The sequence below is a fragment of the Chaetura pelagica genome, unplaced genomic scaffold, assembly GCF_000747805.2.
Source record: "Chaetura pelagica isolate M959 unplaced genomic scaffold, ChaPel_1.0 scaffold438, whole genome shotgun sequence".
Lineage (NCBI taxonomy): Eukaryota > Metazoa > Chordata > Aves > Apodiformes > Apodidae > Chaetura > Chaetura pelagica.
The window spans coordinates 386,343-400,545 of NW_009954113.1; the positions used below are offsets into that span (position 1 = coordinate 386,343).

At 51.9% G+C, this 14,203-nt stretch overlaps 2 protein-coding genes across 2 annotated transcripts in view; both read right to left on the reverse strand.

Annotated features, from left to right (window-relative positions):
• The window catches only part of KDM8 (lysine (K)-specific demethylase 8), a 170,530-nt gene extending 166,278 nt beyond the window's left edge, over positions 1-4,252 (reverse strand). The window contains exon 1 of the mRNA XM_010002584.1: positions 4,248-4,252. Within this exon, the coding sequence (XP_010000886.1) occupies positions 4,248-4,252 (5 nt within the window). The remainder of the gene's footprint in view (positions 1-4,247) is intronic.
• Positions 4,253-5,424: 1,172 nt separating this feature from the next.
• Positions 5,425-14,203, reverse strand: part of HS3ST4 (heparan sulfate (glucosamine) 3-O-sulfotransferase 4) — a 125,321-nt gene continuing 116,542 nt past the window's right edge. Inside the window, exon 2 of the mRNA XM_010002585.1 lies at positions 5,425-6,061. Within this exon, the coding sequence (XP_010000887.1) occupies positions 5,425-6,061 (637 nt within the window). The remainder of the gene's footprint in view (positions 6,062-14,203) is intronic.

Consider the following 14,203-nt stretch of genomic DNA (forward strand, 5'->3'; position numbering starts at 1 on the left):
CCAGCTGAGTGATCTGCTGTTGCTCTCCCAGGCTCAGGTATCAGAGCAAATTTCTTTGTTCCAGTGTGGCCAGAGCTCTTGCCTGGTGCTCTGGTTTGCTGTGTGTGCTGATGTAGGTGCAGAGAACTCTGTGCTCCACACAGCCCAGGGAAAGGCAGGAAGCAACAGGGTCTTATATCACCATCTAGTATGTCATCCTTATTCAAAGGGCTCTGTTTGAAACCTGGCATCAGCATATACAGAACATGTTGCATCTTTGCCCGTACCTCTTCAATCTGGTTTGCAAGATATCCTGGAGGATGTGACCTTGGAAGGCAGGCAGAATATCGAACCTGCATAATAAGAGCATCTCCGCACCAGTGGCAGCCTGTTGGGTACAGGGCAGTTAATAAATAATGAGGATGTCAAAGATAACAGCAGGGAAGTGGGAGCAGGTAACAGCTTTGCAGCCAGCCTTCTGACAGCCGCCTGGCAACCTCCAATTAGGAGGCACTTGCTGGTGCTCAGCCCGGCGGGCCCGGGGCTGGACACTGGCAGCAGGGCAGCCCTGCTGTCCCCAGCAGGGAGAGGCTTTGCAGAGCTGGGTGGGCCTGTTGGAGGGAGGAAACAAAAGGCGTTGGAGAGACAAAGGCCCGCGGATTGTCAGGAAGAGCGATGCTTGCTGGGCCAGCAAAGGGCCGTGCAGAGAGTGCTGCAGCCCTGCAGGGAGCAGGGAACAGGGCACTGCAGGAGCAGCTGGGGCACTTGAGGGTGGTGAAGCATTGGAATAGGCTCCCCAGGGAACCAGTAATGGCACCGAGCCTGACAGTACTCGAGAAACACTTGGGCAATGCCCTGAGGGACATGGTGTGAACTTTGGGGTTGTCCTGCTCTGGGGTGGGAGTTGGACTTGGTGATCCCGGCTGTTTGAGCCACATCCCTGGAGACGACTAAGAAGGCAAATGTGATGCCAGGGGACAGGGTTTAGTGGTGGATGTGGCAGAGTTAGGGTAGTGGTTGGACTCGATGATCTTGAAGGTCTTTTCCAGCCAGAATGACACTGTGATACCATGAATGTGGGACTTGCTGTCCTGGAGCAGGCAGGAGAGGAGCACATCGGCCCCGTCTCGAGGCGCTGGTGCTGCTGGGGCAGCTCTGCAGCCTCACAGCCCCTGCTCACATCAGGGTTTGTGTCAAGGGTTAAACTTATCATGTCATAATTCAGAGCTTGGGAATCTGACTGCATTTGAGGTGTAATTGATCTTGTGACGACTTTTTAAACATCTGGTAAGAGGGGACAGCTTTCCAAACAGCAAAATCTACACCAAAATGATCTTGATTTGAATAATAAGTATTCCATCCTTGTTTGGTAAATATACCCAGTGTTAATGGTGCTTAATGGTGCCTGTAATTGGTGTCTAAAGTTATTTAAAAATAAATTTACTAGAAAATAATTAGCAATTTTATAGTTCACTACTTCCTAATTTTGTTGATAAAAGTTTTTCAGTGGTTTTTATCAGATGACACAATAGGGCTGCATGCTGAAGTAGCTTTTTTCAAACTAGCAGGAAATTGTGCACAAAATAGGATACAAAAATTTCCCCCTAATTTCTTAGCCTGGCAACCAGGCCTCTCTCCTTTTATTATCCACTGATTTACCCTTAATCAGCAGCAAGTGAAACTTCCCAGGCGTTGCTCAGGGATTTGTTCTCTGTGACCTTGAGGCCAGCAAGGAAAGCTGTCCCCTCACTGCAGGAACAACCCTGCTGTCCCCAGCACTGCGCCTGGGGCCGGTGGCTGGTCCCTGCCTGCAGAGGAAAGCAAGGTCCTGCTCTCTGTGGATCCCCCCCCAACCTGATCCCATGCAGGGAACCTCTGGGGATGCTGCCCAGCAGGATGGAAACTCTGCATGCCCGGAACCCTGCAGTCTGGGTGCTGGCCCAGGTGGTTCTGCTCCTGGTCTCAGCCCTTCTGGCACCAGTGGGGCCGTGTCCCACTGGGGGTGGCCGCACTGGCTGCTGGTGGGTGATGGCCAGAGCTGTGGGGCTGCTGCTGTGGGGGCTGGTGCTGGGGGGAGCAGAGCAGAGAAACAGCACAGAGAAACACAGCTGCTACAACGTTTTATTGTTTAGTGCTGTGGGTTCAAGTGTTTGGTTCAGGATTTTCATGTTGTTCAGGTACAGAGTGACACTGACAGACAGGGGCACGTTTGGGAGGAGGAGGTGGCAGCACAGCAGTTTGGTTTCAGAAAAGATGAACTCTGCATTTCCAGTCTCTGAACCATAAAGCACCAGCTTTTCCAGAACAATGAATCACCCAGTCTGTGTATAAAATTAAATATAATTTATGCTCTGCTAATTGAAATCAAATACAAAATTCAATTTCCTGTGCATTCTAATGCAGATATTTTAATAGTTTTTAAAAAACAGTGTTATTAACCTGACTCTCTCTTGTTTGGCAGGCCACTCTCTGGCCAGATAGAAAATAATTCTCCTGTCAAGCCCCTGCATTAGCACAGCAGACATGAAGGTGTTTCAGAAAAACAGAGAACACAATAACCCCCCCTCCCCGAGTTCCCCCATTCCCTCAGGGTGGCTGCAGTGTCCCTGTTCCCTTCCACTGCTGCCGAGGGGCTGGTGGCACTGTGGTGGCATGTAGGGACGTGGCAGGTCCCATCCCACCATGCTGGGGCATGTGTGTCCCCAGAACCACCCCTCCATGCTGGGTGCTTGGCAGCTTCTCCCGAGCTGCAGGCTGCAGCTGATATAAAAAATAAACCTCTGAATATATGGCAGAAAGAATGGGAGCAAAGGGTGAGGCATGGGCAGCACTGCCTGTGGCCTCCGCCTCTGTAAACCATCGGGTGGCACCTCCTGGGGGCCGGGGGCTCCAGAGCTGGGACCTCTCTCCAGACCCTCCTTTGGATCTCTGCTCCAGGGCTGAAGGACTGAGCCCCAGGTGTGACTGTGCTCTGTCCCAGCACAGGATGGACACCCCAGCCCAGCCATGACTGCCCTCAGGGGTGCTCCATTGGATTGTCATGCTCAAACGTTTTCAGATCTCCTGCACCTCCAGCAATGGACACGACGAGAAAAGTGACAGTGACTTGATGACAGTGACCAGAGGACACTCCCAGGAGAAGCCGTCCTGAGCTGCCCATGGAGAGACAGAGCAGACCAGACCAAGGCTGGGGTATGAGTGAGACCTTCTGGATGGGGGTGAGGGGGGTGTCTCAGGGGCTCTCTCAATCACAAGGAGACCCTGCTTGAAGAAAAACTGCTCCTGGTTAGACTGTGGAAGAGGGTAGAGAGAGTCTAAGCTTTGGCTGTGGAGGTGATGCCACACAGGTAGTGGTAACAGCCACAGTCACACACAGCCACCAACCTGCCAGGTCCTGGCCATGCCATGAGCTGGGACAGTGTCCCACCAGAGTCAAGTCCTTCTGGCAGGCAGCCAGGGCCACTGGTCCCACCATCTCCATGGGCAGATTCAACCCAGCACTGTCAGGGCAGCCATGGTGCCAGGGCTGCAGCATGCTGGGAACAGGGAAACATTTCTGGATATCCCTCTGGTGAGGAGCCAGGACCCGGAGCCTTGATGAGCCCCACGTCCTCCAGCTGGATCCATCGAGCAGCTTGCACCAAGTTGTGTAGCAACAGTTTTCACTTTGGAGTTGATCTGACATTTTAATTATGTGTAAAACACTGTAAAATTATTCCTATTATATACTTCCAATTTTCATGTAATTTGGGGATTTGTGGGTCTGTGAAAAACTGTGTTATGTCAGGAGCTGTTTTTAAACCTAATCAGGCTAATAGGAACTGACATGATGTTACCAGGGCCTGTGCACTGCCCCTCCAGCATGGCACAGAGTGTACATTTTCCAAATGGCTTCAGCTCTTTTTTCATCCAGTCTGGGGCACCAGCACCAGCACCACTTCATGGTGTAATGCCATACACAACAGGGCATGAAACCCAGAGCAGGTTCACCTTGTTACCCACTGTAGCAACAATCTCATCTGCTGAGCTGGGTCAGCAAGGAGTTCTTGCCACCCTACTCAAAACCAAGTCTTGGTCTTCCCACTCACTGAGGCAAAGAAAGTGTCTAGCAGTGTCTGAGTGCCCTTAGGACTCACCCCTGGGAAGGGAACACTGCAGCAGTGGCAGCTCTGCACATCCCCTTCTGCTCCCTCCCTTGCTGCTCTCAGTGCCAGGGATGGGAGCAGTGTGGCTTCCTGCTCTTGCTGCTTCCTGTGTGGAGCACTCACCACATTGCTGGAGAACCCACTTGGGAGGTGGGTTTATTCTGCAGCTTCCACCGGGCTTTGCAAACTTGGCTGAGCGTGTGATGCAGCTGTTTCCCCTCGCAAGCACACGGATTTTGTGCAGAGCTGTGCTCCCCTGGGATTTAATTGCTGTTTTGTAATTCTGAAGTAAAGATGAAGGTGCTTCCCGATTCTGTACACACAGGTGTCAATAGCAAGCAGCAGACATCTCTTTCTCAAGGTGCAGATGAAGGGTCAGCCGTGCCCAGACCATAGGCTGAGCCTGTCCCCGGTTGGTTCCCTGCTGTCACCCTCTCTGTTCCCACCAGGAATTCCTAGCTCCAAACAGCAGGGCAGGGTACAGCACAGCCTTGTGCAGCTCCACACTGTGCCATGGCAGTCCAGCCAGGCAGTGAGACCCCAGCTTGCTCTGAGCAGGTGCCTGGGAATGGTCCTCAGCATGGCTTCCAGGAGAGGCCTGAGGAAGCCCCGGGTCTGGTCTCGCTGGACATCCCAGCAGAGCAGGAAGGACTCTCTTCCAACACTGAAGTTACACCCATCCATTGGAGGAGAATCTGGCCCAGGTGTTCTGTGGCACTTCGTAAATTCTAGTTTTAGTGCAACAAGTAATTGAAACATCTGGTGCAAATGAAGTTTCTGTACATAGTTCCTTTGCAGCATAACTGGCTTTTTTCCTGCCACACACAAATACCAGAGTGCCAGTGAGTGCACATGTCCTGAACTTAACCAGACCTGATGCTGCTGTTTGGGGAAAACTAAAAGCCAGGGCAGGAGAAATCACATCAGTGGATTTGTCCCAGTGCTGCTGGGTTTTGTGAGCCACTCAGCTGGCCATGGGAGGAGGGGCTGGTCCTGCCTGCCAGGCGGACACCAGCAGCAAAGCATCCCACCACCCCGAGGAGCCCTTTGCCCTTTGCCTCCTCCTCCCTCCCACCCATCCCCTCATCCCCTGCCATCAAGGGGGAGAGCCCAGGGCAACCTGAGGTGACATGTCACTAAGGTTTCAGAGCTGGAAACGCGGGGAGGCTTCGGTGCAACCCTGGCAGCACAGGAGTCTTGGGCTTGCACGGCAGAGCCTGGAGCCCTCAGTGAGTTTTGGGTCTCTAATGATGATCCACATCTGAAAAACAAAAGAGCTTTTTTTTCTGATTTCATTGATCTACTTATCACTTTCTTCCTGCTCCCACTGGAAATCTTGACCCGTCATTTGGTAAAACATGACATTGAAGGGTTTGTAAAACTTCCGCAGTCTGTGGATGACGTCTGGGTCTATTTTGGGGTGAGTTCGACCCTTGGACTTGCCCAGGCACCGGGGAGCACTGCTGTCCTCTGGCTTCTTTAGACAGGGGAACCCCTTGGTTTTATTAAAATAAAAATGTTTCTCTGTCACAATCCTCTTGAGGCCTAAGAAGTCCTGGACCTTGGCCATTTCCCCTGCTGGGTCAGTGATGAGCCTTTCTCCACTGACAAAAAGGATCTGGGAGAGGGGGAAGTACTGGAGCCAGTTCTCCAAGTGCAGGGCGTAGATCCCGATGCGGATTGCGCTCCAGGAAGCATCGATCAGCCCCAGGGTCCGGTTCTTGAAGGCCAGCACCTCAAAGGTGGGGATTTCTGGCTTCTTGGAGAGCGTCTGCGTGTAGTCTGAGATGGCCCTGGTGACTGGGTTCCTCACCACCACGATCAGCTTCGTGTCCTTGGCCATGGAGTGAATGCGCCTGGGGGCCTCGTTAGTCACAAAGTAGCTGGGGGTCTTCTCCATGGTGATCTGGCCGTCCAGTGTCTTGGGCATCACGTTCCTGTGCAGAAGCAGAGGAGGGGTGGTTAGCAAGGGGCCATGCACAGGTGGACACCCTGGTGTCCCTCTGGCCCCATGCAGATGTTGGTGGGACGTTCAGGAGGAGGAATGCTGCTACACCTGCAGGCCCAAGGAACCAAAGCACTTCTGGATTTGTTTCTTCTCAGACCCTGGACACAATGGGCACCTGGAGTGCTAAATTTGCCTTGGGAACACATTATACAGTCAATTCGCCATAGGCACATGTAGACAAAAGTTAATTGACAATAAACCTGTACAATACCTGTCTGTTCAGCAAGCCATCTGCTTCCATTTGCTCAATTAAGCCTATTCACTTCAGAGCCTTGTACCAGAGTGGTGCAGTTAGGATTACACAAGACCTTTTTGTTATGATGACATGCTTTTAAATGTCTCAGCTAATAAAACTTAATACAGAATAAGATCCCTTGCTTCTAGTACAATAATTAAATTTATTTACTATCTTGTGTGTGAGAATGAATGACTTTTCTTTTATCTCTAATTCACATGCTCTGTCAATAATTAATTGCTGCTGGGTTTTGAGCTTCCTGTGCAAGCACTTTTATTAGCCAAAAGGAATTTGCCTACTGGATAAATTAGCAGGTAGTAAGACTTTCCTGGATAGCATATTACCATACTGTAAAATGAAACTGCAGCAAGATAGCATTTATATCTAAGAAAATGAAGAGGTAAATGCTTGTCCCAACTGCCCCCAGTTAAAGAGTGTGATAACAACCTGGAAGGTATGAAGTGGCATCCCCTGCTAAAGCATCACAGCCTCTTTCATGCTTCCTCAGCTGCCTGGTGCTGGAGAGGCCAGAAGGCCACGAGCCCTCCTGCCATGCTGTGGCAGCCACAGCTGGATCCTGGGCGTTGGGTTCCATACCTGCCATGTACTTGTTCAGAGGCTTTGCAGGCACAGCACCAGCTGCTTCTTAAGTGTGCTTTACCAATGGTTTTGCCTTAAGCCTGGCAAATACTCATGCCTAGGCACACTCACACTAAGCACAGTTTGTTTAACCTGTTGTTGGCTCATTTGGCCCGAGCACACAGTTCCTGGAGGCAGGAGTGACTCACAGCTCCCAGGAAGCACCTGCAGTACTGGCCAAGTCTGGAGCAGAGATGGTGGATGGTGATGCTCAGGTTCCTGCAGGATTATCCCTTCACAACTATTTTTAGTACAAACATATGGTGAGGCATCAATGTGACCAGGCTGGACTTGGCTCTGCAGGAGCCCCAGCACCCACAGCCAGGCTGGCGTCAAGGCGCCCAGCCCGGGAGCTGCGCAGCCCCAGGGCTGGCAGGCAAGGCCCAGATCAACTTGCCTCTCTCAGTGCTGCCACGCACTTGTGCCTGCTGATGGCATCACCTTGCTGTGAGCCTCCTGTCTGTGTAATCCATCCCCAGGGCTTGTTCTGCTGCGGTGCTGCAGGAGGACGTGCCGTGTCTGCTGCCGGGGCAGGAGCAAAGGTGGGTTTGGTGGTGCCACAGCTGCTTGTGCCCTCAGTGGGTCTGGGTGCCAGTGGGGCCATGTGGCTCCCCCTCTTCTGCCTTCAGCATCTTCACTGTGGAGAAATCTCTATCTGGGCCCTGGCCAGAGGGCTTAAAGGGGCTCCAGCTCAGCCCTTCCAGGCCCAGTGCTGCTGTGGCCAGGCCCTGCCAGGGAGCTCATCCCTCCAGAGCTGCCTTCCCGACGTGCAGGGTGGCTGCATCCCTTCCAGGCCAGAGCCCTGGCTGGGCCTGAGCTGAAAACACAAAGAAGCTCTGGGGGACTGACCTGGGGCTGCCAGTGCTGCTGGGAGTTTGCATGAGTGCTGAGACAAGAGGGTCAGCCAGGACCGAGGGGATGGCAGAGAGCTCCTGGCACATGGCTGCAGGAGGATGAACAAGCAGCTCTGATGTTTGAGTGGAGGGTGTCAGCTGAGAGCACGGTGGCCTGGACAGCAGGAAAGGAGCAGCGTGTAAAAGTCCTTCCACCTTGGGAGTGGGGCTGGGCCACAGGCAAGTCCCAGGCAGCACTCCCTCCCCTGCTCCAGCACCCACGTTTGTGCTCTGGCAGGATAAGCTGTTCCCTGTGCAACAGCCTGGGCAGGAGGGACCAGCACAGGCAGCGCTGGCTGCTGTGTGCTCCTCTGAGTCACACACCCTGGCAGCAGGCTGGCAAGAGTCAAAATGCAGCAATTACGAGCTGCTAGAAGCTGTACTGGACTAGAAACATAAGCTCTCAGACAACAGGGCTGGAGGGGACCCTCAGCATGGCCAGGTCCCCTGGAGAGTGGCCTCACCAGCACCTCTATCCTGCAACAGAGATCTTGGGGAGCTGGGGACTCCAGAGGGTCAGGTACCACCAATCACAGCTGCTCAGCACTTTAGCTGCAGAGAGAATTGGTCTAGTCACAGCCACTAGCTTGTTTTTTTTATAATATATCTTTGTCTCTGGTTTCTTTTAGCTGACAAGATGCTGTTCTGCAGAGAAGTGCCTGTGGACTGTCTCACTGAAGGCTCAGAGCCAGCAGGGCTGGCTGGACCCCTGCCCCTCATGCCAAGGCTCAGGCTGTGCAATCAGCCTTCACTGGCTCTGTGTTACAGGCCAGGTCTACGATTTGTGGGGTTTTGGATGACAATACTTTCAGAGATTAAAATTAATCAGCACTCAGAGGCAGCACTGCTGCTCTCCTTCACCCGTTCTGCCACTCTGACCCACCACTGGTGGCAGGGGCTGGTGACAGCAGGAGCAGGGTCCCCTCTGCCTCCAGACCCCACCATGCCATGGCAACAGTCTTCATGGGCAGTTTCGTAAACCAGGATTTTGATCCCCTCTGCCCCAAGGTCACGGCAAGACAATTGTCTTGCTTTTGAAATTATACTTACTTAGCTTTTACTTTAAATTATGGTTTCAATAAGCTGTTGCAAAAACCCCCCAAATCTCTAAGCCTTTTCTCTGTGGTGGGGATGCTTCAGACAATACACTGGAAGCAAGTTGCAGAAACTGATATTCAACTATAAAACAAACACACCAGGGGTTTATAAAAGAAGCACGAGCAAACTATTAATTACAACAGCCCCTTCAGATGATGTTACCACTATAAACAGGAGCCGGGAAATTGCAGAGCTAATAATCAGAAAGGGTTGCCACATTTAAGAATCATGTTTGAGTCCACGTACAATAAAGACAAATGGAAAGATAGGCTGGCACTGAGGAGAGACAGCAGGGAAGTAGTGATCAAGAAAAAGAGGAGGAAAAGCAGATTCAGCTTCTGCAGTAGAATTTAGGAGCTGCATACTGGGAGGTGCAGTGTTCTCGAGACATCCCCAGCCCTGCAGAGCACCAGAACTTCTGCAGCTCTGGGCTGCACATGCAGAAATGCTTTTCCCCAAACTCTGACTTGTTTCAGAGTTACTTTCTAGGCGCTGCCTTTCCTGGGCAGGCACAGGGGTGCCTTGCTGAGCCCCCACCCTGAACAGGCAGCTGTGGAGGAGGCTGCAGCCTGTGGCCCCTCGCGCAGCACGTCTTGCTGCTCACCATAGCTGTGCCAGCTCCTGCTGCTGAGAATAACTAGGGTGTTAAACCTGGAGCAGCCGAGTCTCTGGCACAGCAGGAACACTCCTCAGTGCAGAGAACCTTCCCAGAGCTGCCATGTGCTCTGCCTCAGCCACATGTATCCTGACCAGCTCTGTGTGCTTGGGCAGGACACGATGCTCTAGACCGGGCTTCTCTGGTGGCTGCTGCAGAGCTCTGCCATGCTGGGCCAGGGCTTTGCTGCTGGAGAGGACTGTCTAGCCTCTGGGACACACTTTGATTCTTCTTGCAGCACCCGTTTGCCTTCTGATACCAGGATGGTTGTTGAAGAGGAGCCGCTGTGCTGCTGAGCACCTCGGAGAGCTGCGCAGGGGATGAAGTGCTGGAAGGAACACATCTACTCCTGGCTGTGCCACTCCTCTCTACCCACGACCTGTCTCTCCATTGTGACCCACCTGAAAAAGGGGGGCAATGGCACCAAGGCATTTGCTCTGGAAGTAGCTCCACCACCAGCTAGCATTAATGCCTCCTGCAGGCAGTGATGGGAGCTCTTCACACATGTTGGCAGCACATCTCTGCACTGTACAATGTCATAAGGAAATTATTATTGCCCCTCCTGGGCTTGGATCCAGAAATTACATGGTCCTTCCAGCAGATAATCAGATATGTATTGTTGGGTGCTTGCTTGGGATTTTGATATTCCTCTCCTTTCCTGCTCACTCCTCAGTGCTGTGGCCTGGAGCTAAGGAGAGCCAGGCTGCTCTGCAGGGCCCCAGCACCCCTGCAGCCCCCCACTCCGATGGCCTCCTTCTTCCAGTGTTTTTGCTCTGTTCATAGAAGCAGCCCCCAGGCACAGTGTGGTGACAGGCAGGACATCTGGCTCCCAGCTCGGGTCTGTGGCAAAGGCCAGCTCTAAGTCCTCATTGGGAAAATGTGCTGCAGGATCCAGAAACATGGTCCTTCCAGCAGATAATCAGATATGTATTGTTGGGTGCTTGCTTGGGATTTTGATATTCCTCTCCTTTCCTGCTCACTCAGTGCTGTGGCCTGGAGCTAAGGAGAGCCAGGCTGCTCTGCAGGGCCCCAGCACCCCTGCAGCCCCCCACTCCGATGGCCTCCTTCTTCCAGTGTTTTTGCTCTGTTCATAGAAGCAGCCCCCAGGCACAGTGTGGTGACAGGCAGGACATCTGGCTCCCAGCTCGGGTCTGTGGCAAAGGCCAGCTCTAAGTCCTCATTGGGAAAATGTGCTGCAGTAATTGTTCTTAACTGCTGGCTTCAGACAAGCTCTTTATTTTCAAAGGATACATTTTGTAAATTTGTGAATTTGCATGTTGCCAAAATCCCCTTGTGGTTTATTTAAATCCAGATTATCTTGTTTATTCCTTCAGTCACAGCTGTCATTTATCTCTGTGTAGGCAGCTTGCTCACAATGTTGCAGGTTTCCTGCAATCCCACTCAAAAAGAGTCTTTGTTAACTGTATTTTCACGTCTTCAACAAGAGAAGAAAGTTCACAGCAACTCCCAGGGCTTGGAGAAGCACAGAGGAGGACACAGATTTGCACAATTGCTACGCAAAGGAGGTGATGGCCAGGTGCTGCAACAGTGTCACCTGCCCTTGGAGCTCATCTCTGCTGCTGCTCAGGGTGAAGCAAACATCTGCTTTTGTCTTCTGAAAAGACAAACATGAAGTAATTTTCCTTTTTATTATTAACGCATTCCAGTATAATTGCTTGAGCTGTCAACTGTGACCTGCCAGTAATTCAGCAGGCGTGGGACTCCAGCATTGCAACTGAAGGCTGCAAGACGCATTAAAAGCAGAACCTATTTGCTGTAAGCCCCCAAGTCAAATCTCTTGTTGAATTTGTTCAAACATAAATTTACTGCTGAATTTACATAGGTTTAATGTTTCATAATCTTCTCGGTCTGTGAATCTATATTCAAGACCGAGTGCATTAGCTTCAAAATATTGTGCTTAACGCTGAAAATAATTTTAATCTCTCCAAAGTCCAATCCTTTGCACATCACTAAACCTCAGAATCCAATCCCTTCTAATAAGAGACACAAAACTTGCATCTGTTGCTGTCTAATAGATTCATACTGCTCTAATTCAAATGGCTTGCACATGTCTGTTAAAAAAACATTAAAGGCAAATTGTCAAGCACTTCCAGAAAAGCGGGTGCCAGTTCAGTCTGGGGGCTAAAACAAAACACATCTCCCCTGGGAGACTCACTGAAACAGTTTCATGGTTTGGGAGCTGGTGGGGCTCTGCCAGCTGTGGGAGAAGGGGGTGAGCCCCACTGCTCTGTGACTTAAGCTCTGGTCTTGCAGAACTAAATGCCCAAAATTAAGGGCTGCCTGGAACTGCTGGTTTCCCTCTCCAAGACAAGCAGCTTCCCTTTGCCCCGGATTTCCAAAGCCATTTGGTGTCCATGCAGAACACTCATGAGGGGCAGACTGAGATTGTGAGGATGCTTCTCGCTCTGCATCAGCCGCCTTTCCTGCCAGGTCCCTGAAAAGCTCCTCCCGGGCCACGCAGGACGTGGGAGCCCCGGACACTACAGCCAGAGCAGTGATGAGCAGCCAGGGCCCGGGAGGGTCGGGCAGCCCTGCAGCAGGGCCGCTGTGCCCCCCAGCTGGGCAGCAGGACAGAGCAGGTCCCTGTTGCCATACCAACGCAGGTACTACCCGAGTGACTAACCGCGAGCTGATCCCAGACTGGCAGCATTGAGTTGCCATGGTGACCAAAAAGCCAAATTGGAAATTGTGTCAATAGCCAAGTTATCCAAGAGGAAGCAAGTGTGCCCAGCAGGGCACAGGGCCCAAGCCTGGCTGGAGGCAGCTTGGCAGCCCAGACCCCCTGCCTGGGCCCCCCCAAGCTCCGCTCACAGGCCATTGAAACCACTCAGATATTGCAGAGGTTCAGCTGAATCCCTGGTGCCACCCCTGGGACCTTCCACAGGGCATTACTGCTCCCCTGCTCCCTCCATCCCTCTCCTGCTCCTCCACCTCTGCTTTCATTGCAGAGGGGTCTGTGCCCCCCCACCCCCCTTGGCACTGGTGCAGGCAGCTCGAGCTCTCAGGGCACCACTGGTGCCAGCTGGGAACATGCCTGGGGCAGTGATGTGCCCACCAGCATCATCCGAGGTGCTCTCCCCTAGATGCAGGTCAAAATGCCTGTGAAATACAGTATTTCCAGTGTGATTTTTCATCATCTCACCCAGTCTGCAGCCCAACAATTGCAAAGAAAAGGATTCTGTGTCTCCACAAAATGCAGAATCTTTAATGGCTCATTGGCACGTGCTTAAGTTGGCCTGGATAAGAATTCACTCCTGAGAGCCCACTATCGATTCTGTCAGGGATTCAGAGGTTTTATAGGCATCGCTCAGGATCTCTTTAGTGCTTGTACCTTCTTAATGGATCTCTTTGCCAACAGAAGGGAAAACACCCCCCGCCCACCTCCCCGCGCACCGGGAAGCGGCTGAATCTGCACCAGGAGACAGTGGCATGGCCTGGGCAGCCCGGGCACACAGCCCTGCCCTGGTTCCTCTGGTGGGATTTAGGAGGTGGGGAGATAGCGGGGCTAGGGGAAGAGGTGGGTGAGCCTCACACAGGAAGGCTTCTCTCCTCCTACCACTACACAACAAAATCAGTGGGCAGCTGGCTGAGTAACAGACAAAAATATAAATATGCTCTGATTTCACTGGGACCATCTGGCTCATGCATGATAGATGGGTAAGAATGCTATAATCATGGAGCACAGAACTAAGCTGATCCATTAAAGTCTTTTAGCAGAAGCAACTATGGAACCTGTACTAATCCAGCAATGCTTTGTGAACAGCCATTACAAGGTTAGATCCATTCAGTTGCAATTAAAAATAACCCTCGTTACTCAGGCTGGCTCAGATAGCTCTTACAACATTGTGTTCCCTAAAGACTCTCATGGATATAGATTGTTGATGCTCACACAATACAATCTGAAATTATGATCTTAATGCTAAATCTTGCTTTTTTCTGTTCTTCCATCAAATGGATCTCCTCCAGGGTACTGCTGCTGCCCCTTGCCAACAATTGCTCACCCATCTGACTGTGCTGCTCTCACATGGGCTGGACAGTCCCAGGTTAGACAGTTGCTGCTGTGATTTCACTGCTTTCCAGATGAATGGTGCCCTTGCCCACCTTCCTCCCCACACGTGCCATGGCAAGTGCAGGGTTGGTGTGCTCCTCCCAGGCAGACTGGTGGCCAACAGCTCCTCTAGAAAGGCCAGCAGAGCTCTGCAGGCTCCCAGCACAGCTGGATGTGCCTGGCATGTCTGCACCAGAACACACCATCTCGAGTGGCTCAGACAGCCCCAGCACCACTCCAGTCCTGTGGAGGGAGATGCATGTTCACTGTGGCATTGCTTTACCAGGCATAAATTTGGCCTGATTTCTCTGACATTAGTGTGGGATTTATTGTTGGTCAGCACTCAGCCATGAAACAGGTTGTGAAAAAGGCTGGAAATGCATATTTCTAACCCCACTGCAGTCAAAATTGTTTTGACTAAGCCTCACTTCTGTACAGAAGTGCTGCGATGCTGTTCCCTGGGAATATCTCGGTGTCATCTA